The sequence below is a fragment of the Myzus persicae genome, unplaced genomic scaffold (assembly GCF_001856785.1).
Source record: "Myzus persicae strain clone G006 unplaced genomic scaffold, MPER_G0061.0, whole genome shotgun sequence".
Taxonomy (NCBI): Eukaryota; Metazoa; Arthropoda; class Insecta; order Hemiptera; family Aphididae; genus Myzus; species Myzus persicae.
The window spans coordinates 1-23,821 of NW_019100769.1; the positions used below are offsets into that span (position 1 = coordinate 1).

The 23,821-nt window shown below is 26.5% G+C and overlaps 4 protein-coding genes across 5 annotated transcripts; 2 read left to right on the forward strand and 2 right to left on the reverse strand.

The window, feature by feature from the left end:
* Positions 1 to 148: 148 nt before the first annotated feature.
* LOC111042877 (60S ribosomal protein L7a-like) lies at positions 149 to 1,307 on the reverse strand. The gene is made up of 2 exons (XM_022327592.1): positions 1,167 to 1,307; positions 149 to 920 (listed from the first exon to the last, which is right to left on the reverse strand). The coding sequence occupies exons 1-2, from the start codon at positions 1,179 to 1,181 to the stop codon at positions 744 to 746; spliced, it is 192 nt and encodes a 63-aa protein (XP_022183284.1). The 5' UTR covers positions 1,182 to 1,307; the 3' UTR covers positions 149 to 743.
* Positions 1,308 to 1,535: 228 nt separating this feature from the next.
* LOC111042876 (mediator of RNA polymerase II transcription subunit 22-like) lies at positions 1,536 to 4,492 on the forward strand. The gene is made up of 4 exons (XM_022327590.1): positions 1,536 to 1,666; positions 1,804 to 1,927; positions 3,468 to 3,793; positions 4,226 to 4,492. The coding sequence occupies exons 2-3, from the start codon at positions 1,858 to 1,860 to the stop codon at positions 3,788 to 3,790; spliced, it is 393 nt and encodes a 130-aa protein (XP_022183282.1). The 5' UTR covers positions 1,536 to 1,666; positions 1,804 to 1,857; the 3' UTR covers positions 3,791 to 3,793; positions 4,226 to 4,492.
* On the reverse strand, positions 3,795 to 5,815 carry LOC111042875 (vesicle-trafficking protein SEC22b-like). Its single transcript, XM_022327589.1, has 5 exons — positions 5,574 to 5,815; positions 5,355 to 5,464; positions 5,128 to 5,288; positions 4,765 to 4,911; positions 3,795 to 4,046 (listed from the first exon to the last, which is right to left on the reverse strand). The coding sequence occupies exons 1-5, from the start codon at positions 5,646 to 5,648 to the stop codon at positions 3,898 to 3,900; spliced, it is 642 nt and encodes a 213-aa protein (XP_022183281.1). The 5' UTR covers positions 5,649 to 5,815; the 3' UTR covers positions 3,795 to 3,897.
* Positions 5,816 to 9,521: 3,706 nt separating this feature from the next.
* LOC111042859 (protein transport protein Sec16A) lies at positions 9,522 to 23,548 on the forward strand. Of its 2 annotated transcripts, none has more exons than XM_022327567.1 (24): positions 9,522 to 9,702; positions 9,780 to 9,900; positions 9,974 to 10,444; positions 11,171 to 11,252; positions 12,393 to 13,326; positions 13,457 to 13,591; positions 13,746 to 13,811; positions 14,649 to 14,720; positions 14,780 to 14,919; positions 14,993 to 15,149; positions 15,223 to 15,305; positions 15,516 to 15,651; positions 15,733 to 15,850; positions 15,916 to 16,087; positions 17,666 to 17,835; positions 18,956 to 19,073; positions 19,137 to 19,351; positions 19,426 to 19,677; positions 19,770 to 19,868; positions 19,922 to 20,156; positions 22,621 to 22,817; positions 22,890 to 23,015; positions 23,083 to 23,224; positions 23,370 to 23,548. In XM_022327567.1, exons 2-24 carry the CDS (start codon positions 9,841 to 9,843, stop codon positions 23,489 to 23,491), a joined length of 4,302 nt encoding a protein of 1,433 aa, XP_022183259.1. In that variant the 5' UTR covers positions 9,522 to 9,702; positions 9,780 to 9,840; the 3' UTR covers positions 23,492 to 23,548. The 2 variants fall into 2 exon arrangements, with proteins under 2 accessions (XP_022183259.1, XP_022183258.1); XM_022327566.1 differs by having other exon boundaries at positions 9,818 to 9,900.
* Positions 23,549 to 23,821: the final 273 nt, after the last annotated feature.

Here is a 23,821-nt window from a genome sequence, read left to right on the forward strand (position 1 = left end):
ATCACTTTAAAACGTACCTATTATTTCATAAAAACATATTTTTAAGTCCTACCGCATAAACACATCTGTATTCAATATCGACCAGCAGTTAACTTGTCAACATTAGAAAATTAATTTTAAATCTTTGATCAATAATAGCCATTACCAAAAAAACAAACAATTTGTCAGAGTTAAAAAGCTCGTAATGTGTATTTGATTATCATTGTAAATCAATCAATAAAACTCATCATTCAAAAATTTAAATACATACAAGCTCAGAATGTCATTTTCAACATTACTCTAAACATACTTTAATTGTATGAAAAGTTCCGTTGAAGAAATTCAAGCATCATGGCCAAAGTTAATGTATTTTATAAATTAACTTATTTTAACATAATTGTATAGATATTTAAAATATTGAACTTAAACCCTACCATAATAATTTTCAGTTTCTCCAAGTAAAAATACAAATTTAAAGCATAACAAAATAAGACGGGTTCCTCCACTTATCCCAATACAATTATCTAAACAAACTATATTCTAATAGAAACAATGGGTACATTAGAGTTGAGTTATAATGAATAATATATAAAGTTAAAATCCAATTTCGCTCAGTATGTCAGTTACAGCATTACTTTAAATAAAACTACCAAGTAGAATTCATTTTATTCAGGTGAAGAAATTCAAGCATCATTGCGATTAAATATTTTTTCATTGGTACTCAAATATTTATATTTTATACCTGTCTGGATAATTTAGGGGCCTTAAAATAAATAATAAATAATCAAAAATAAAATAAACTTACCAATTCCGAAGTTCCTGGGTCTTTTTTCAAACAAAGGGTTAACAACCTTCTGTTTAAGAACCTTTTTTGGTTTCTCACTGACGAGAGGTGCTGGGGCGATCTTCGCTTTCTTTCCGACCTTTTTACTGGAGCTCGGCTGGAATGAAAAGTCATGTTAGTGTACTAATAATTTACAAAGTATCAGATTGTTATTTATATTTGAAATATAAAAGTTGAATAAAAATGATATGAATATCAGAGTAGTGAAGCTGTTTAGTAATCTAAATAATAAATGTTCTGGACGCAGATTCGGGTCTTAGATCATGTACATATGAAATAAAAGCAATGATAAATAGTTTAAAACTACGAGGGTATATTTATACTTAAAATATAGTACAACTACCTTCTTTGGAGCCATGATGACAAAAAACCAAACGATCAACCAGATAAACGAGGATATAAATGCGAATAATCGCAAAAGAAAATGAATGGACGAACCTTGTAGACACTTCGGTTCAAGAAGAACATTTGTAAATTATAGGTTATATTGACATACCTCCAAAACTCCAGACAGCGCTGTGTAGTGTGTTGTGTGTGCTCTTAACTCATAGAAGAAAAAGTAAAGTAACAATTTATTATCATGGACGAATAGACCCTAACGCTTCAAATTCTCTGATAATACTTGTGATAATATTATCAACACATTGTTATGATTAATTACAAGCAATGCATTTAATATTATAATAATGATTATTGATTACTATATTAAATTTTATTAATCATCCAATAATTAATAAACCAAATAAATTAAATCTTTAATAATTTACACTCTTTAATTTAGACATCAGACATTACAATTTATTGTTATGCTGTATTAAATATTAATACTATAGGAGATACATTGTAATTAGATTTTATAAATTTTAAAATTATTGACATTATTCATTTGTATTATTAGTTCCCAAATATGTTAAATTTGTTTTAGTTTTGTTCCTTAAAAGCTTAATTAATTAGTTATAATTGTATGTTATCTGTTGTAGGTGTTTAATTAAAAATATATGTCAATATAATATAAATAAATAAATATATATGCAATGTCTGTCACCAAGTCTTATACAAACCGGTTAAAAAGTGATGTGAAATGTATGCTGGAAAATTTTGAAGGTAAGTTATATGCGCAACTAAAAATCCATTTTAGTTTGATAAAAAATCTTCAATTAAAAGTCGATATTATTATCTATATTTCTTTTTATTGTTTGCTGCAAATTGATTGTATAACTATAATTTATCTTAATACAGATAATATCATGGAGAAGGACATTTTATTATTTATGGTTATTTTAAATATTGGTTAAATGATATTTTGGTCCAGAAGACTTGCTCCTCCTATTTTCAATAATGATGTGGTTTCTTTTAGCATTGTACTCAGGCGAAATCTCTGACAAGAAGTCCACTTTGTAAAAAGTTAAACAATAAGTCCAGACTCATTTGTTTTATTGTAAGACAAAATATTCTATTTCATTTTTATTAATAATTATCAAAACATTTTGGCTTTTAAATATTTTTCAGTATTATTATAATTTTAATAATTTTACTATATTTATAAAAGCTAAAAGGTTTATGTTATCTTACTTTTATACTGACTATTATTTTGTATAATAAGTATAAGGAATAAGTAATTAAACATAATATATTAATATTGAATAAGATAATTAATTACATTTTTTTAATGAAAATTTAGTAAAATATTTTGTTTTTCGAACCTAAAAATGTGCTTGGACTTTTTAACCAATTACTTATAGGATTTTATACAATGCATCATTCTTAATAATTGGGATAACTGCTAACTATAAGCTGTTTTTAAACATGATATAATTTTCGAAATGTTGTTGCTCTTATTCAGAGTTTACGAGCTTATTGCAGACTTCCACCATTACATACTAACAATTGAGTATCAATTGCATTTTAAAATTGTTAAACCAAAAAGTTTATTTTTAATAATTATCATTCTATGATACTGACTTATATGCAAATATGCATTAGTTTTTGCCAAAAATTAGTTTAATCAATCAAATTTAAAAGCAATTAATAATAATTTATGTGTAATAGAGGGTATTCCGTGAAGATATACTCATTAGCATTAGAGAGGAACTCGCCGCCCTTACAAAAACCATTTTTTTGCCATTATACCTATAAAAGTATAAACTAAAAAAATGATTAAAATTCATGAAATTAATGAAAAATAAACTCTGCAAAACGGATATTATCTTCAACTGTTTCAGAAATGAAAAAATAAAATATATTTATTATCTCAGGATATATCACAATGTGTAAATCCTCGCGGGATAACTTTTTTAATAAGTACATATTTTAAGTATACTCTGGTCAAAATAAGATCATTACCCGGCAGCCAAATTGTGTTCATGGGCATGGCTTTGTTCCAAAGCATTGGTCTTGGGCTTCAAATTGGTAGGGAAAGTGTCTAACATGCGCCTGAGCGCTGCCCAATGGAAATTGGTCGCCTCCGGGTAATTATCTTTTTTTGAACAGAGTATAGTAATAGACTGATCAACCTTCTGCTTCACCTTGAATTATTTGTGTGTATTATTTTATTTATTTTAGTGTTGTATCTATAAAGTAACTGCTTTTTAGAAATATAAAACCAAATACAATATAATTTATAGAATTTATTTCATATTTTTAGGTATTGTAAAACTGTGCAAGACTGATGATGATCAAACACAAATTTCTAAAGCTACCCGAAGCGAATTAATAGCATTTGAAATGGAAGTCAGAGCAGCCAACATTGTTCGTGCTGGGGAGTCGCTTTTGAAACTAGTTTCAGATATGAAGCAATATCTTATATTAAATGATTTCCCATCAGTCAATGAAGCTATTGCTCAAAATTCAAAACTTTTTCGCACCAAACAAGTGGAATGCGATCGCAAACTAACAAGTCTAGTTGATGATATGTCAACAGAATTGTATGAACTCGAAGAAGAATATTATACATCAAATTATAAATAAAGAGTAGGTTCTTAAAATTGTTATTTATTTATTGTAATAGGTATAAAGTTTTCCCCCCTCAGCCATTACACTATTTAGTATTTAATAAATTACTTATGAGTTATTATTTATAGAACATAAAAATATAAAAATAATAAAATAACAAAAACTGCTGCAGCGGTAAGTTTTATATACATTGACTTTAGGTTGAGATTGGTAGCTTCTTTTTTATATTTTTTTGATAATATTGATAAGTTTTGGGCTTTTGTATCAAGTTCTGAAAAAAAAAATACAAATATTTCATGTTTATTTTTGAATAAAGTATAACATGCATTTATTAATATTAATTTATTATTCCTACAATATATAAATTTAAATTATTTTTAAATTAAGTTACTGTTACTATTTATTTCTATGGACTATAAACTAATTTAAAAACAATGGTTTGTTATATAGATTGCAATAATGAAATTAATGAACAGAATTCTACAGTCTACATTTTTTATATAAATCAAATCAAGATAAGAAGTGCTGAACATTGGATTTAAACAGACAAACACAAATAATTACTCGAATATACAGAGTTAATAAAAAACATAAATCAAATGCCAAATTAATTGTAATGTAGTTCAGGATACAACAGTTTAAAATTTTTAAATGCAGATTCTTGTAAAATTGTCATGAGTATATAATTGATATAATTATATTATTATTATTATATTATGTACATTGATTATATGCTTTCACAATATTAAATTGATAAAATATGTTTCAATATGACATTATTATGGAAAAAATTTAAGTTTAATTTATACATATTTTTAATTATATTTCCTTTTTGAAAAAAATTTTTTTTTCTTTTCACAATACTTACTTCAAACCCCTGCCAATATTCACTAATCAAAACCATCTTTTGAATTAATTTTTATTATTTATTATCAGACATATACCTAATTCATCTAATTGTAAGAAAAAGTAGACTAAAAATATATTACCTGATAAGACAGTGCCTCTTTGTAATACATCATCAATATTTTGAACCATTATTCTTTGTACATCTTGAAGTTCATTATTTAATGAATTTAGATTTCTTCGTACTCTAGAATCTATATAATTTTTCTTTGCTTTTTGAATATAATTATCTAAAATGATCAAAATGTTTAACTAATATTTTTATTAACAGGTTATAACATATTAATATGGGTATTTAAAAAAAATTGTAAGATTTCAATAAAGATAATAATATAAGTAAAGTCAAGTAATCAACTCCAAATAATTTAAATTTCTTTAATCTGCATTAAATTTAAAAGTTACAAAGAGTTGACAGTACTTGGATACATAAAATCACAATAAATTACCAAATTCAATAAGAGTGTAAGGCCGTGAAACTGTTGATACTTGTCGTCCATACAGCTTATTGAATTCAGCTGCTATGTCTTCCAGAAAACTGAATGCAGAACGTTTTGAGAAGTTTTTTTCACACAATACCAAGTAACAAACATCTCTTTCAATTAAATAGCTAAAATATTTCATATCATAGTATTGAGATTTGAAAATTGATAAATTATATTTGCATAATACTTACTGAAAGTAGTAAGGTACAGATTCAATTGTGCACTGTTTTGGAGACTGAAAGTTTAATTTTTTGAAAAGAAGTTTTGCTTGATTTTGATATTCAATTAATTTTCTTCCGACCTATATGAGAAATGAAATTGATTAAAAATTGTAACATTATTTATTTTCAACAAACTATTAACCAAACTAATTCATAATAATATATTTTAAACAGTTCTCAAAAAAATACCTGTTCGTCATCTTGCATAGATGCAGCTAATGGTAATCCGTCAGGAATTCTAGCTATCATAGTTAACAAAACCATATTTAGAAGCAAAATAATCACTCGAAGAATGTAAGCACAATGTAAATTCCAAGGGTATTTATACTACTATTGGTACAATAAATGTATTTAAAATGTTTAAAAAGAATGAAAATATGAAATGTAGGTACGTGTTGGAATTATTTGTTATCCAATCGGTGTTATCATCGTCGATTTCACGATAATCATAATACCCATTGACACGTATCTTTGTTAGTGTTATCTCATTCATTCGGTACGGTACAAAAAATATTGTACATATTTTGTACCATGAACATAATAATTGATTTGTACCCATAGAGATAACTATATTATAAGAATAATATTAATAATAATATTCTGATTTATGGTTATTATTACCATTGAGTATAATAATAATAATATTACCATTTTAATGTTATTTCTTATTACTCAGCAATGAACTAAGATAAATATATACATAGCCAATACCATATATCAGGCATAGTGGCGTAGACCTTGTAATATACAAAACAAAAAAAAAATAGTTCTAACTTCTAAATTTTTCGAGTTGTACTAAGTACAACTAATAAGGTTACTGATTAGTGATTCCATACTTCCATTCATAAATTGTTCGGTCTATATAGAACTGTAGGGTCTAGACAGATGTATATTTTATAGACTGCACTATTAAAGTATTAAACACACATCTGATGTCATCTTACAGATTCAGTAAAGACTAAAATTGGATATAGGTGCATAGAAAAGAGATTTACCATCTATATAGTTACTATATACCTGTGTCGTAGCTAGGGGTACTGAAACACCATATATTCGTAGCATCAAACTTATTTTAATGTAAAAATCCGGTGTACCCTAGCCCTGACAATAAAATATTGTAGTTCCCCTCCCCCCTCTGAAAAATCCTAGATACAACATAACACTAAAGCTGCTATATACCCAGTCTTGTTGAGAATACTTAAATAATTAATTTACGATTAATCAGATGAAGAATGGTTATTTTACCATCTTGTTATGAATACGTTACACTTATGATGTATGTTATTCAAAATAAATTATTATTATTCAATATTAAAAATTTGTATAGGCGTGGTACTTGCATGCCCAGATAAAATGGTATTACAATTTAAAACTGATATTAAATAGGTTTACCCAGTGCCGGATTTAACCATTGTACCGCTTTAAGCACTAAATAATTTGCCGCCTTTTAATATAAATATTTTTCTAGTCTAAAAAATGTTATTAAAGCATACAATTATAGTTTTTTATTTTTTGCTTAAAATTTTAATGATGAAAAATAAAAACATACAACTCTACGATTAGGTATGAAATTGGAAAACATAAAATATAAATATTACCACAATCCCGTTGGTCTAAAAATATTTTATAATTAGTTTCATTTTATTTTAGTTCTAGTTACATATAGTAAAAATGTAATATTAAAAATTATTTGCCGCCCTAAGCACTAGTTTATAGTGATTACTGGGAAATACGGCACTGGGTTTACCTATAATTTGTAAATAATAAAATAAAATCTGTAACAATTACACACGCATTTAAGTAGGTTCCTACTTAATATTCCTGTTTATAGTATACACAGTATAGGTAGGTACGTGTCATAGAGTAATGTAGTAAAAAGTAAGCATCGTCATGTCTGTTACCCCCCCTACCTATTATATTTAATACCGCTATAACTATTTAAAAACTATATTTTCAAAATTCTTGAGAACTTGTGTTCTATTTCAGGAATGCCTTGTGACGATACCAACTTCTGTTTACCAAATGAGAAGATTCCCCCTTTTCCTGTACCTGTATATTATTATAATTGGGTATATATATTTTTTTTTGAAAATGTTGGTTTAGCTAAATCAGCAGGTATTCGTACTAGTAGATATAGTTTCTCAGTTATTAAAATGGTTTAATGGTTTTCGTAATTTTACACGAATATAAATTATATGTAAATAATAAATATGTAATATTAAATCTATATAAGTAGGCACCTACCTATTTATTACATATACCTTTGACCATTTTTTATAAATTACAAAATATGTTGATAGATTATTATTTATTACAATTTTCAAACATCCATTGTTCTCATATTTTATAAATCTATGATCATATACCTTTTAGGTATATGGTATATTCTAAGTAGCGGGAATTAGAGACCTATATAATAAATATTATATCTAATAGAGCATATTATAGATTTTTTTTATTTATATTATCATTTACATATTATAAAGCCTTAGTAGGTGTACAGATTTCGTTCAGCGACGTACATATTATTGTACCAATAATAGACCTATTATAACCAGTGACGACATTTGTGGGGATGAGGATGATCCTGTCTGATTCATGATTGTAAAAGAAGTACAATTGTTGGACTAGTTATTGCTGAAATAGGTAACATTACTTCTATAATTTTTCTAATTCGTAGGAAATATAATAATATTGTGTAAGGTGTATGAGCACTAGACACTAGTAAACTATTTTCTAGATAACAGGTTGTTAATATTCATAGTTTTAAAGTTTAAAATAATATACATAGACGCTTATACTACCTTAAGAAATTCTAAAAACAAAACGATCACTTTTAAATTTTAGTCAATGACTTTGAAAAAAAACCTTTTGATAGAAAGTACCTATTTAAAATGATTCAATTACGTTTTAGCAGTTAAGTTTAATATTGTAATTCGGTCTCTTGTCCCTGTATACAATAACATAAAATGGCCGAAATAAGTACAGACTTATTTTTTCTTTATTCCTACATTTCATTCGTATTTCGCATGTACGATGCACGTTAAATTACTAAATTGTAATTTAAAAATTATAATACTGGGGGATCTGAAATATTGTGTCTATATACCTAACTAATTATTAATAATAATAATTCAAACATCATTTACGGAATTTAATAAAAAAACGTCAAGCTGATTACGGAGTTATTAGGTATATATAAATATTATATAGGATGTATCACGAAATTATGACATATGGTCCATAATGTGTCCATATGGTACCTATACATATGTCTGAACTTCGTGATACCTACACCCTATATTATACATATAATATACTATTACCTACTTGTATAACTTTTTAGACTTTATAGTAAATCAAAATATGAATAAGGAACAGCAAAACGTCAATTTAACAAAAATTTTTGTTTAACGGAACATTTTTGAGAACCTATTTTATATAATTCCATTTAACGAAATTCTATGTAACAGGTAGGTATGAATTTTTTTGTCACCCGCGAGATTGTAATTTGGAAATTTCAATGACCCCTGAATAATAATTTATTCATGTTAAAGTTTTAGCTTCCTAATATACAAATATACAATATAGTATCAGTGATTGATTAGAGATTTATCACCACTCACCAACCATTGCAAGTTATTTGGTTAACGCCACCCAAAAATCGGCAGTTTTATTATGTTAATTGTTAATATATTCATATTAACAATAATATTAAGTTAGTATTGCTAACAAAATATTCCTTTTAATGTTTGTTCAGTAACTTTACAGCTACAGCTGTGGACAAAAGTATTAAATTTAAAAAGGGCTAAAATGACCGTTCAAATATAATTTTATAAAAATCAAAGCCATATGTACACTGTACAGTATACTCATAGATTTCTAAAACTTCTGTCTTGTACATAGTTATATATTATAGATCATAATTTATTATGAGCTAGGTATATGTATTATAAAAGCCATTGAATATAATATTATTGTATAATATCGTATTAAGTATATAGGACTATGACAGGACGTTTGGCCATTCAGAAATAGCCGCCATATTATACTATAGTTGGGTACAATATTACAATGTTATATTTAATACAGGTATGGTTGCACTGCGTCTTGGCCCTTGGTCTTCATCTAACCCTAATGGCCTAATATTGTACTTTGCATATCAATTTTTTCAGTGACGTGAACGATTCAACTTTTTATAGATTTGTGAAAGTAATGGAGTATTTTGAATATTTCTACTTTAGGTAGTTTGTAATCGTGTATATTATGGATTAAAGTATACATTGTACAGTGAAAATAGAAATCTTCAACTCAAAGGGTAAGATTAGTCGAAATCGTTTTTGAAATCTAAATATCATTTATAATGGTATCAACCTCTCGATTATTTTCCAATAGATAAGCTAAAATTTTAATGAAAATCTATTTGAAATTAGAGCGTAGACTTCGAGTATAGAATATGTCAAACAATAACTTTTGGGGTAATTTGGATTCGTATTCAAACTTGCAACAGCAACCAGTAAGTGTTGTTTTCTATTTTCATTCTTCGTTGTTTGTTTGATGAAATGAATTTAAAATTTTGACTTCTATAGGCTGAAACTTCACAACCAAATGACGAATGGAGCTGCAGTACAGATGATTGGAATTATATTGATCAGTCATCAACTAATAAAAACGCTAATCTACAGAAATTCAATTCTACTATAAATTCAGATTTAACTCTGAATAGCTATTCTGTCCCGGACACTCATAATGGAACGACTCATTCTTTAGTTAATTCAAGTAGGCCGACATATAATTATAAAAACGGAATTGAAAATGAACAACAAACCTTTCCTGTTGTTAATAATTGGTTCCATAAACCTGAAAATCAATTTGAACAAATAAATAATGTCCAACATACATTTGTTAATCAACATACTGATAATAAGAAAAGTGACAATATTATTGAAACCGAAGACAATTTCTGGGCGGATGTTGAAAATAGTGAAATTCTTCCACCAGAATCATTCCAGAATGAATCACTTCAACTTGCAATGAATAATTTACAACTAAGTAATGAGGTGAGTGAATTATGATTTATTAATTTAGCTTAAAATTTTTAAAAAACATTTATAAATTATTAATTAAGTATGAATGTAATTTATCATATACTATTTTTGTAGTTCTTAAAACGGCACATTCCCAATTACTAATTAAAGAAAAAAAAAATTTTATCAAGTTATCTGGAAAATTGAAATCATTCTATATTTTAGTTGGGCTTATTTCCATTTTAGGGCATATTTGTGCTTTTCCCCCAAGTTTTATGTATGGCATTTCCCTATCCTAAACTGTGCAATCGCCACACCCCAACTATGATTCTTCACTCCAGTATTTAAACAAAGAATTATCTCAATTTTTTTTAGATTGTGATAGTACTAAATTTTTAATGTGGTTAATTCATATTTCTAAAAATAATTAACAACAATTATTTTATACCAAAAATATACTTTTTTGGCATTGAGTTTGGTTTCCAATTATTCTTGATTAATCCGTGTTGACACACAATTGTAACCTCTATTTAAATAAGCTTGAAAAAATCATGTCCGTATGTGTTTATATTTTAATAATTTAATTATATTGACTTGTATATTATTAGTACTGACCACTAAACTTATACCTAATTCATAATTTGTTACATAGATTAAATTGGTTCTTTTTACATCATACTATAACATGTAAATGTTGTATGAAATCAATTATATTAATTACAGTTGAAGTAGTAATACATATTTTATATACTATTTTAGTTACACTCCAATATATATGATAACAATGTGACACATAAAGACACTGAAATAACAAAAATGAATTCTGCAGAAAATGATGATGGTATGTTTTTAATTAATATTACATTTAACATATGCCTAAGTTCATATTTATATGACATGTCTTAAATATAATATATTCCAATTTGTGAGGTTAGTAACTAAGATTATTGTTATCTATGACTAGGACTGTGAATTTAATATACTAAAAAACCTTAAAAATGCACTTTAAAACCTACATTTTTAATTTCTATTAAATTTTATTGTTCCTAAAAAAAAAAAACTATACATTAAATTATTTTACAACGTTTATTAGACAAAAATGATAGAATATGCTTTAAATGTAAAACATTTATTTGTCAAGGATAATTATTATTAAAAAATCGAAAAAATTAGTAATAAAAAGAAAAAAATGATCTTAATTCTGAGTTAAACGATGCAAACAATTTCAAAATAAAAGTCTCAAAATTGGATTTAGTGGTACCTAATTCAAACTTTGTTCTAAGAAAGTTGTGTTTTTAATAAGCTAAAAAGAAAGCGTTTTCTTAAAAACACTGCTTTACATATAACCTTAATAAACATAATTATAAGAATTTAAGAATTTAAATTTGTCCATTTCATAAATTATGTTATTTCTTTTATTTTTTTATTTTTAAGCTTCGGCAACTGAGGCCATTAGCTTTAGGTTGTGTGGTACTGTAGGGTTTGGGACTGTAGGGGGGAACACGTGTGGGTTTTTGTTTTGGCAGGATTTCTATTGGGCACCCGTAGGTTTCTGCCATGCTTGGTTGGGGGATGGCGGCACTTGTTCTCCGGTCACCTTGACTTATCCGGAGAAAAATGCCGTCCGGTGGCCGAAGATCGAACCGAGACCGGCTGCGTCGCAGCGGACACGTCAGACCACTCGGTCACCTCGTCCCCCCAAAGTATGTTATTTCTATTGTTGGGTGTAACATAATAAATACTCTACATGGTTGAATTTTAATTAAGTATATTACTACAACAAAAAACAGTGATAAGGACAATAAGAATTTTATTTTTGAAACATTTCTATACAAGAGATAAACAAAAAAATATACAATTAATCAATATTATTAGTTGCATATTATAAATGAATACATTTATTATATTATATGATTCAGAAAATAATTTACATTATTTAAATTTGGTTTATGTTATGAGTTTTTATTTGCAACTATTTTAGATAGGCCACCAGTTGGACTTGATCGATTAGTTACTGGGCAAACAAAATCATTTGAAGATTATTCCAATCCTGAACCATGTGGTCCACAACCATTTGATGTTCGAACAGTACCTGGCCAATTAAGTGATGATGATATTCCTGTTAAACGACATATCATAGGTTCCCGAAATGGAGCCAGACCAATAGATAATAACTCAAATTTTCAAAGTATTGATAACAATTCAGTTACTTTAAAAAAGCTTCCATCATTGGAACAATTTCAAAATCAGTTTGAAGGTCATTCTCGACAAGTCTTACATAGGGACGTTGAAGATTTTGTTAACCAAGCTAATGATAGTCAAAAACTGGATGATTCAGCTAGAAACGTTTCTGGTGTTGATAGTTATATATCAACTAGAAATGATTCAAAATCAGAAATGAAGGAACCTACTACAGTTATAAAGAAAAGTCGCCCAAAAAATGATCGTGATGAACGAACTGGACCAGATGGGTATATGAATGAATCAAGCCCATACTTACGATCAACCACTCAAAACCAAATAAAACCTATAGTAGATTCCCAACAAGATAATAGTCTAAAATTGACAACTTCTACTCAATCAGAAAGCAATGAAAAGTTTCAAGATTATGATAGAAATGAAAAGCGAGTAGAGAAAAAACATTCACCACCTCCGCCTGGGTTTTGTAGAATGGTTGAAGGTAATATTGGAGAAGATTCTGTTCAAAAGTTGAACAGGATGCCAAAAACTAACCAAAAAAATGATGAACGACAGCGACGACATTCAATTGATTCAGATTCATCAGTTCCATTAACCAATCCTGTGTCAGAAGAAGGTCTTAAGAGTATGCGAAGAGGACCTCAACAAAAAAAATACAATAAAAATGTGGAGCATTATCACAACCGAGATCGAAGGCATTATCGACATCCTAGAGAGTAAGTAGAAACATTGTTATCTCACTCACCATGATAATTCTAATAATTTGAAAACAGCAGTGTTAATATATTACTTATAAGTTATATCTAAAAAAAAAAAATTTAAACATAATGTATTTTATTTTAATAGAAGTGAAGAAGATTATTTTTATGAAGAGGAGGAAGAAAATGCTTCATTAAGTCCTGAAGTAGAACCGGAATATCGATCACACCGCTCTCGAAATCATCCACCCAAGCGATACAGACAAAGAATGCCTAATGAAAAGTATTTAATGTTTTCGATTTTAATTATAATTATTAAGTGAATTTTGTTTGTTCATTGAATATTTTTGAATTTGCAACTAACCAATTTTACTCTTCCTTTAAATATTTTAATACTTACATACCAAACTGGCATGTTTTTGTCCTGCTTTGCACAGCTACGACCACTCGGACACAGAATATCAGAGTGAATATGATGAATATGAAAGGCGAAGGCGATATAGGTAAACATTTTAATTAAACTAAATTAATCAGAAATTATATTTTCATCATTTAAGAAAAATATTTTTTTTTAAATTTAGTTGAAAAAAATTTACAGTTTAATATATTAAGCTCTGTTTGAAGATTAATTATTTTGGAACCTAACTATTAGTTATACGTTTTATCATGTAAAAAATTATTTTCCCAGTTCATGTATTTGAATATAATTACTTACCAGTACATTTACTGTGTACATTTTACAAACATTTATTAACTATCTTAATATTCTATATTTTTATTCATAAAATAATAAGTATTATTGCCTTAAACCATTTTACTATGTACTAAGTCTTTCTTTAGGTAGATGGAGATTTTTTCTGCACCAAATTGCTTATTTATGTAAATTAATTGTTTTGGTACCAATATTTATCGTTTATAATATGCAATGAGTGATTGTTTTTTGTGATTGATTCATTACACATTAATATTACTTTAATTTTGGAGTGGTTTTTTTATTGAAGACTGATTATTAGAATATTAATAATAATCTTGAAAATATGCACTGTTTTATTCACTTTTTATTCTGAGCTATGTTACATAGTTTGTTCTTGCAATTATATATATTTATTTTCAAAAATTACTGAATCCTAGGCAAAACAACTATAAATTTAAAATCTAACTCAGATTGTATTTATAAATATCTGTTTATTTTACTTATTCGTTTTTTACTTTAAAAAATACCAATTAGACTGGTCTTTAAAGAATTACACTACATTCAATTATTGTCATAAAATTCTGTTTATGATCTTAGTACTTTAGTACTCTTTATAAAATAGTTAATTTCATTATATTATTTTCAGGAGTCCAGAGTCTGATCGATATAGAAGACATCCCAGAAGTTATCGTGATAGAAGATACCAAGATGAAATGAGGTATTATTTAATAATTGTATATAACCTTTTTAAATATATTTATCAACATTTTATTTTAGTGGTCAGTATTACCGAAGAGAAGATGTCAATTATCGTAACAGACCTTCAAGTAGAACAGATTCAGATTACCATAGAAGATATTCACCTGTACCGTTTCAAGATTATTCAGCTCATATTGAAATGCTTGACCCATTAGAAAGTATGTTACACTAATGATACCTAAGCCGTTTTATTTTATATAAATTTATTGTTCATGCATATTGTTATTTTAGGACGAAGTTTCCTTTTAAAATTCAGAGAAAATAACCCTAAAGCATATACTGAATGGTACACAAATTATAAAGCTAAAGTTGAAATGCAAAAATTAATATCAAGGACTAAAAATGGTTCAGAGTGTAGTACACCAGTATCAACTACTTCACATGACATGTAAGTTATCAATAAACCTTTATTTTATTGTACATATAATATTATAATAATAAATAATGTTTGTTATGTTTAGAGCATCTTTAAATCATATGGCTAGAATTGAAAAAGAAAGTCATCGAACTACTCCTCCTAGATATCAGAAGTATCATGTAAATGGTAATTTAAAATAAACTAAATTTTTTAGTATAAATTGAATCCTAAGTTTAATTTTAGTTCAACTTATAAGAATAATGTGTATATAATTAATGTGTTTTTTAAATGCGTAACTTTTACTAGTGCTTGCAAAGAGTAATGATTTTTTACTTTTTTTGTGTGTGCCAAGTATAAGTTATGTCCTCCAATTATAAGAATTTAATGTTTTTTCAGCAAAAATGAATATGGGTTTTGGAAAATTATATGTGTTGGACTCTTCAAATGCAACTATAGATATTTTTAAAGCAATGCCAGGATTGGATGATGTTGATACAGCAGAACTTTTCAGATTTCCCACTCCTTTTGTATTGTTAGTATAAAACAATTTTATATCAACCATTAATAAAGTTTATGATTCAATGAATTTCTAACTACTATAATTATTTTATAGAGGTAAGACACATAAAAATGCTGTAGCTCAGTATTTGAATAAACTAGCAGATGAGGCATCAAATAATTCAGAAAGGCTGTTGTATGAATTAATTTGTATGATAACTAAGCGCAATGGAGTAAGTAAAAGTATAATTTGAATAATTAAAAGTATTAGTTTGTACATAATATATTTTGTTAATAGATTGTTGATGGAACTGATATATCAGAACTTTTAATGGAAAACGTGGCTAAATTCCCAGTTGACTGTATATTATTTGATAGTATGAGCTTAAAAGATTCTAAGGGAATGTCAGCCAAACCATTAAATAATTTCAGAGAATTGCTATTACAAGGAAATAAGTCTGAAGCTTTAGGTATGTGCATATTTTTATTAATTGAATAGTAACAATGAATTATAAGAAACATAATTTAATTAATTAATAATGATTAATTAGCATATGCAGGGAAATTTTTTTATTAAAGCCTTCATGCATTTGCATAATTTTCCTGGTTTATCTTATTGTATGCTATGTAAGTAGGAAATTTGTTTTACGACCTAAACAACATTATAATATTCACAACATAACCTACATTTTTAGTTGTAAAAACTAATTTGGGTTCTATTTACAAAGTTTTGATTTTAAGAGTATGCTTTGATGTCTTAGCGCATATTTTAGTAGTTAGTTTGAAATTATATACTTTCCTAAATATTTGTTGTGACCTCAAGTTAAAAATCATTTGATTTAATCGTGAGTTTGTCATAGTTTGAGACCACATTTTTAAGATCAATAGTTTAGATTACATCAGACTATATGGGTGTAACACGCATTTTCTGTACCCACTAAATTTTTACAGGTAACAATTAAAATACATTTAAACTAAATGGTTTATATTTTATCATGGTAATACATATATTTATATTGTATTTATGGGAGAAGCCGGGGAAAGTAGTGCATACTTGGTTCATCTATTATCACATCTATGCTAATTAGTACTTATTATATACATTTTTATAGATATTTATAGAAAATTGGTTGATAGCACACAACTTAATATTTTTTCTCAGCAAGGAAAATCTATGACATAAAATATTTTTTTTTGGAGAGAGAAAGGGATTACCACGGTAACAATAATAAATGTTATAAAGGTTATGAAAATCAGCCAGAAAAAAACTAGTTTTAGCCAGCCTAAAAACATATTTATCCTACAAACCAAGTCCATTTTATAGTGGTTATATTATTATTTTATGTAATATTTTATTTTTGTACCTATTTCAATTTATCCAAATAATACTAAAGTTATCAAGTCTGGAATGAAATAACACTAATAATGTATAACACTTATTTACCAAGTACAAGAATTAGAAAAAAAAAATAAAAACATTTAAGAATTAATGAGTGTGATGCTGTATGCATTGAGCAAGTATCAAGTATACCGACCATAGCGATTAATCTACACTTTCCTCAACTGATCACACTGCCACTCCAGCCTGAGTGGAAAAATATCAAAGTTAATATGATAAGATTGCGGTGACTCATTGTTACGTGTCCAGCAGTTAGGCGCTTGAGTTTCAGGTTCAAATCCCGTACCTTGCATATTTTTTCATTTTATTCTCGATATCTCTCCCAAGACCGGCCACAGCCATTGTGTCAAGTGTTAAGAATTTTATGTCAACTAATTTATATGATCCTACATTTTTTAAACTAAAATCTAGTTATTCACAAACATTCTTATTTCAATAGTTTTTTTTTCAAACAAAACAAATTTAATTAAATATATTAGAAACTAGTACATTTATTCTAATCTTCTCCAATATATTTACTGCACATTATTTCATACTTCAAATTTGCAAATGTGTAATGATTTTTTTATTATCACAGAACACATGTAAAATAGTTTATTATTTATATTATTAATGATTAATTATTATTGTATGTTATAATGTTTTATAGAATTTGCTGTATTAAATCAAGACTGGGGATTTGCATTTATATTAGCATTATATATGGATTCAAAGACATTGAATTATGTAAGATCTAAATATTTTCAAACGATTCCACTAAATGACACTTTACAAACATTCTTCCAACTTAGTAGTGGCAATATACCATCATGTACAACTGTAAGTAATTTTTAACTGTAGTTAAAATGTAGGAAAAAATACGTATTACTTATTATATTGAAACATCAAATATTTCTACGTTTAGATTGTATTTTAAATTTAAAAAAAATTAGTGTGTACACATATACTAAGTTTTGCCATATAATATTAAATTGAAATGGTGATGTTTGCCTTAACAATTTATATTTATTCATAAACCAATTGCCCCCTCTGAATTTTTTTGAATTTTTTTTGAAATTAGATTTAATTATTTTTGAAATAAAGATTAATTTAATTTAAATAATATTTTTATATTTTCATATATAATATAACATATTTATACTTTAACCCCCCTAAATATTTTTCTGGCTACGGCCTTGAATATAATAGAGTTTCATGGCCTCTAAAAGGTTTAGAACCGCTGTGCTATTCTTGTTCACAGTTGTCTGTTGGTAAATGTGATAAATGAGAATTTTTTTTCCAACCAAACAAATGAAATAATATTAAAAACAGACATTAATAATTAATAAAAAAAAGTATTTTAATTATTTAGATTAGGAAGTTAAGAGGTTAGTCTTAACCTTTGAGGGGTTAGTACCGTTCTGACAGACACAATAAATACTTAAATTTATTCAAAAAATTATGATTTTACTTATTTATTTGAGGGGATTGGTGCTAACATTTGTTGCCTCTGTCTTTCACTTGTATTGTAGTAAAAAATAACCATTTTGAGTCCTATTTGTATGGCGATGTAGTGAAACAATAAATATTATAAAAATAAATTAATATTCAGCTTGCAACAATGCCGGGTATGGAGGAGATGCTCTAACTAAAAATATTTTTACATTTTATGTGATCATTCTAATCTTTTTCATCACGGTACCTACTATGCAGCACACATAAAATACAAATATAGCAAATATTGTTACCTAATCCCCTTGATGATTTTAAACGTAAAATTATTGAAAGTTCAAAAACAGATATAACAATAGAAGAATATGTATGGTACTTTTAAAAGTGTGATAGGTAGAGTGTATACATTTAGAATATTCTTTATATTGTTAAATATATTGTCTAAAAAAAAGAAATATTCAAAATATACACATATAACACATAATTGACACAGATATTTTTATAAAAGTGTTGTACAGATAACAGTTGGGGAGATTGGAGAGAACATTTAGCGATGATTTTGAGTAATCAACAAGTCAATTTAAATAATGCTCGTAATGCCACAATTCAACTTGGGGACACTTTAAGTATGTGAATTTAACTTTCTAAAAAATAACATTTTGTAAATTTGTCTCATTGTTACATTATAGATGCTAAAGGTGATGTGTTTGGTGCTCACTTTTGTTATTTGGCTATACAGATACCATTAGAGTCAATTGGATTATCTTCTAAGTTTACTCTTTTGGGTACATCTTCTGATAAAGTATTCGATACTATGGTTACTAATCGTGCCATATTATTAACCAGTGCTTATGAGTTTTCTATGCGATTAAATCTGAGCAATTTTCATATTTCTAGTCTTTTGGTAATTTAAAGTTTTATACATTTTAAATTATTTTTGTATTTAAACACAAAGCTTATTGTTTGAATTACTCTTAGCCTTATAAATATTTACTGGCCGTTCGCTTGGCTGAGTTTGGAGAGTGTGAAAATGCTTTACATCATTTGGAAGCTATTGCAACACAGTTGATATCATCACCTGAACTGGTGAATTTGGGATTTGTTGCCAATGTTGTGGAATTAAGTACAGATTTGCATTACACACAAATATCAAATAATAATTTATCTGGATGTATTGATGCATTGGATTGGTTAGAAGAATTAAAACGTATTTTAATGAGTACCCAAAATGTAAGTAAAAAATAATAAAATATTTTATTATTATGTTTTAAATATCATTCTGAATTATGTGTATGTATATCTATTATCTTTAAACTTTTTAGAATTATAACTCTGTAGAACACGTATCACCAATACAACAAACAGACAATTATCAATCACATCAAATTGAACATTCTGTTGTACCTAATGAACAGCAAACTGTAAGATTTAAAGTAATTTGAATTGAAGAAATAATCTTAATATGAATATATAGGTTCCAGATTCAAGTATTGATTATTCTATTAATTACCAAGCACCTCTTATTCAAGCACCGCCTATTCAAGCACCACCTGTTCAAGCCCTGCCTATTCAAGCTCCAACTTTCCAAGCGCCACCTATTCAAGCACCCTTACAAATTGTTCAACAGCCAGTTTCTTCTCCAGCAAACCCTTATTGGCAGCCAAATGTAATTTCACAATCAACTGAACTTCCACCGCCACCTCAAAATGGTAAATTTTAAATTTGTAACTAATTTATTTTAAATTTTAAACTATTAATTAAATTAGAGTTGTAATTTTTTTTTATTGAATATTTTACTATATAATGTTCTTATAGTTGTATTCTTTAAATTCTATTTCTTAACATAGTACAATTACAAAAAAATATATACATTTTTTTTTTAGTAGAATTCAATTTTCTTATTTACAATTTTAAACGTATAACAATAATGCTTATATTTGTTTTATTAAAAAAAAGTCTATAAATATATTAAAAATTCATGTTTTTAACAGTTAATATTTTATAAATTTGTAGAAAATATGGTTTATAGACAATATATAGAAACAATTAGATTAATGCTAGGGTATTTGTCAAATTAGAAAATAAATGGTTTAATTAATAGTAAATCAATGGTTAATTTAGACTATATTTATATATTATTGTATGTCTTATTAAATTTTTACTTTCCATTCTATAATATATGTGCACATTATAATTAACCTTGTCAATTGTCACTTGGTAACTTGACAGGTTCTGTAAAACAAAAAATTGGGCCATTCCCTAATATAAACAAAAATACTTGCTGTATTGAAATCACAAACTATTGTTATTAAAATATAATATTTGTTAGCAACTTTAAAAAAAAAAAATACTTATGGTGTTTTGAACTTTTTTAAAACTTTAAATATCTATTTCCATCTTCCAAAACTATTTTTTGTTGATGAAATTTTTAATGTATTATTAATGAGTTATTTATGAAAAAAGGCCTTCAAGAGTATATTATACATAAATGAATCTTTCTTGGTGTTTAGCAGTGCATTCAGTGACAACTTTAAATATTTCAATCCTTACAAAATTAGGTTCATACACACTGTAGACAATTCTGCAGTAAGTTATTATTTAGTTGTTTAGCATCTCATATTTTTATACATAAAATATATTCATAGTCAAAGAAGAATAATTATAGCATATTCTATAATTAGTATTTAGTATTTAGTTGAATGAATGTATTAAAAATCGAGAGACAGAAACCAAATTTTGAGAACTCGTCTTCCTCCGTTCACCTCGACACAGGGAAGTGATTTATTATTATAAATTCTATTCTAAATTAATTAAATGTAAAATAATATTAATTCAACAGCAATTCCGAGCTTAGCTCATTTAATAAAAATTTTGTTCAAATGTTTTTTTTGTAGATCTAATTTTTTTTTTACACTGTAGGAAATTATTGAGAAATTCGCCATGAAGATAATATTTAGTGCTTTATGAAACTTTAGGCTATTTTAAAACCAACCAAATAGTTGAAATAGTTGAAAAGAAGCCATAACATGGTTAAAGAATACTTTCCTTGCTTTGTTTATTAGTCTACTTAAAACAATATCTGCACTGTTTGGATTGTTTATAAAATAATGAAGTAACTTTATCAATCATAAACAATTTATAAACAAAAATCAATCTTAAATGACAAAAATATTACAAGAGAAATGATAAAAGCAATATTGTAAAAATAATTTTCATTTGTTAATTTAAAAAACAAATTTTAATTTTATAATCATATAAAATTAAAAGATTTAATAATTGAATTTACAGTCAAGTTGCAATAACTGAAAAACCTTAATAACTAACATTTTTTCTTGCCCCCTGAAATATTGTGATTGAGGTATTTAACTTTAAAAACATGTTTATTTTTATATCCTTTGAGATTTGAGTTATTAAGACTACTGTATATTATGTTATGTGCATAGTAAATACAAAGAAAGTAATTTAAAAAGTGAGAAGTTATTTTATTTATTTATTTTTTTAAAGTTCCTTATACAAATGATAATAATTTTTAAATGTATAGCTCTATGAATATCAAACTATTGAACTAAATACAGGTACATTTTATTGTTGCCTCATTGCTTTCTCTGGCTTAAAGAAAATTCATAGTCTAATATTATGCTGTATTATTTTACACATTAATGAGTTGTTTTACCAACTTGTATTAATATGATAAATTTTTTTCTGTAAACAAATTGTCTATACATTATTCAAATTGACTAGAAAGTGTATTGATACTGTGGATCAATTAAAAAAAATTTAAGTTACTGATCATGATATTTAATTTACAGTTTTAGTTACATAATATTGTTGATTAATGTTAGCATTTCACTGTGTTGAAAACTTAAAAGTCCTAGATAATAATATATTACATAAGTATTGATCATTAATGTGTTAAATATTTAATGACTGTTTCTATGTTACTGAAAAACGTATAATAATTTATTACATAGAAAATAACTGAACAGTAAAGTTTGATTACTTACTTTATGTACTAAAATGTTATGTATTTATTCTTGTATTTTCACAAAAATTTAAAGTGGTAGGACAATGGAATTTGTACTATATATAAGTTAATTCTTGAAGAATACAGCATTATACCAATATATACATTGTATATAATTACAATAATTAAAACATTTGTATTTTTTTTAGAATATTCACAATACTATGATCCTACATCTATGATTATGACTGGAGAAATAGCTAGCCATAATAATCCAAATGAAATGACTTCAGAAATATCTACCATTGCTCCAGATCTCACTTTAATGGCTGAACCAGAAAAGACAATATCAACAGAACCAAAATTTGGATTTTTTGATCGTCAAATGGCTGAACTAGAACCTAAAGTGTGTCAATATATATTTAAGGTTCACCAAAAATTAATAATCATAAAAAATGTTTAAATTTGTTTGCTACAGGTGACTGGTACAGTTGAAAAAAAATCACAAAAAAAAAATTATGCAGACGATAAACGCCAGCAAAAAGAAAAGAACTCCTGGCTTGGAGGGTTAACTAAATTTTGGAAGCCTTCAAATAATATAGATGTAAATATTATTAAAAATGTATAATTATTTTACCAGACACTATAATGACATTAAACTGTTTGTTTAGTCTATTGGGGAAAATTTTGGTGCTGAAGAACCAGTTCAACAAGCTGCCCCTCCTTTGGATTCAGAATTACAATTCAATCCGGTGGCTAATAGTTCGCCCGCCAATCAAAATCATAACCAATTTAAAATTCAAAGAAAGCGAGGTACATATCAACTAAGAGTAGGCAGCAGCCTGCTTAAGAAAATATGTTCTATTATTTCATTATTATGAACTAACAAATATATATACTTGATGATTAATTTCCTTATCATTTAATTAACTTGTAATGTAATCTCTCATTGATTCAGGTGTTAAGGATATGTATGTTAATGTAATGAGCAACAGTAAACCATCAGAAAATGCATTATCTCCAGATCCAATATTCCAAACAAATCAAACGCCTACTACTATTTATAATCCGTCTCAATAATAAATATACATATAATTTACTTATGTGTATTTGAATTCAAGGAAACAGTAAATTATAGTAATAATAATAATAAAATAAAAACATTTATTACTACAGTTATTATTCTATTAATTAAAATATCAGGGAATTTGGATTTTCTAAAGCTTTATTTATTTTTAATTTGTTTACAGTATTTTTTATATATTTTTTCTAAATTCCTATTTCCAATCATAATTGTTGACCCAAATTGAGTTTTGTAAGTTTTACTTATAACTTCAAAAGTTTTATCAGCTATTATACATTTACATAACTTTTAATGGATTTAAATTATGGGTCTTTAAATTTATGTTA

Bases quoted from the DNA above. Each gene is read 5' to 3' on its own strand.
- LOC111042876 (XM_022327590.1), top strand. From the start codon at position 1,858: ATGTCTGTCACCAAGTCTTATACAAACCGGTTAAAAAGTGATGTGAAA. The intron at 1,928-3,467 runs GTAAGTTATATG...TCATATTTTTAG, and splicing joins TATGCTGGAAAATTTTGAAG to GTATTGTAAAACTGTGCAAG.
- LOC111042875 (XM_022327589.1), bottom strand. From the start codon at position 5,648: ATGGTTTTGTTAACTATGATAGCTAGAATTCCTGACGGATTACCATTA. The intron at 5,289-5,354 runs GTAAGTATTATG...GAAATATTTTAG, and splicing joins TCTGTACCTTACTACTTTCA to CTATTTAATTGAAAGAGATG. The intron at 4,047-4,764 runs GTAATATATTTT...TTTTTTTTTCAG, and splicing joins AAGAGGCACTGTCTTATCAG to AACTTGATACAAAAGCCCAA.
- LOC111042859 (XM_022327567.1), top strand. From the start codon at position 9,841: ATGTCAAACAATAACTTTTGGGGTAATTTGGATTCGTATTCAAACTTG. The intron at 13,592-13,745 runs GTATTTAATGTT...TGCTTTGCACAG, and splicing joins CAAAGAATGCCTAATGAAAA to CTACGACCACTCGGACACAG. The intron at 19,678-19,769 runs GTAAGTAAAAAA...TAAACTTTTTAG, and splicing joins TTTTAATGAGTACCCAAAAT to AATTATAACTCTGTAGAACA.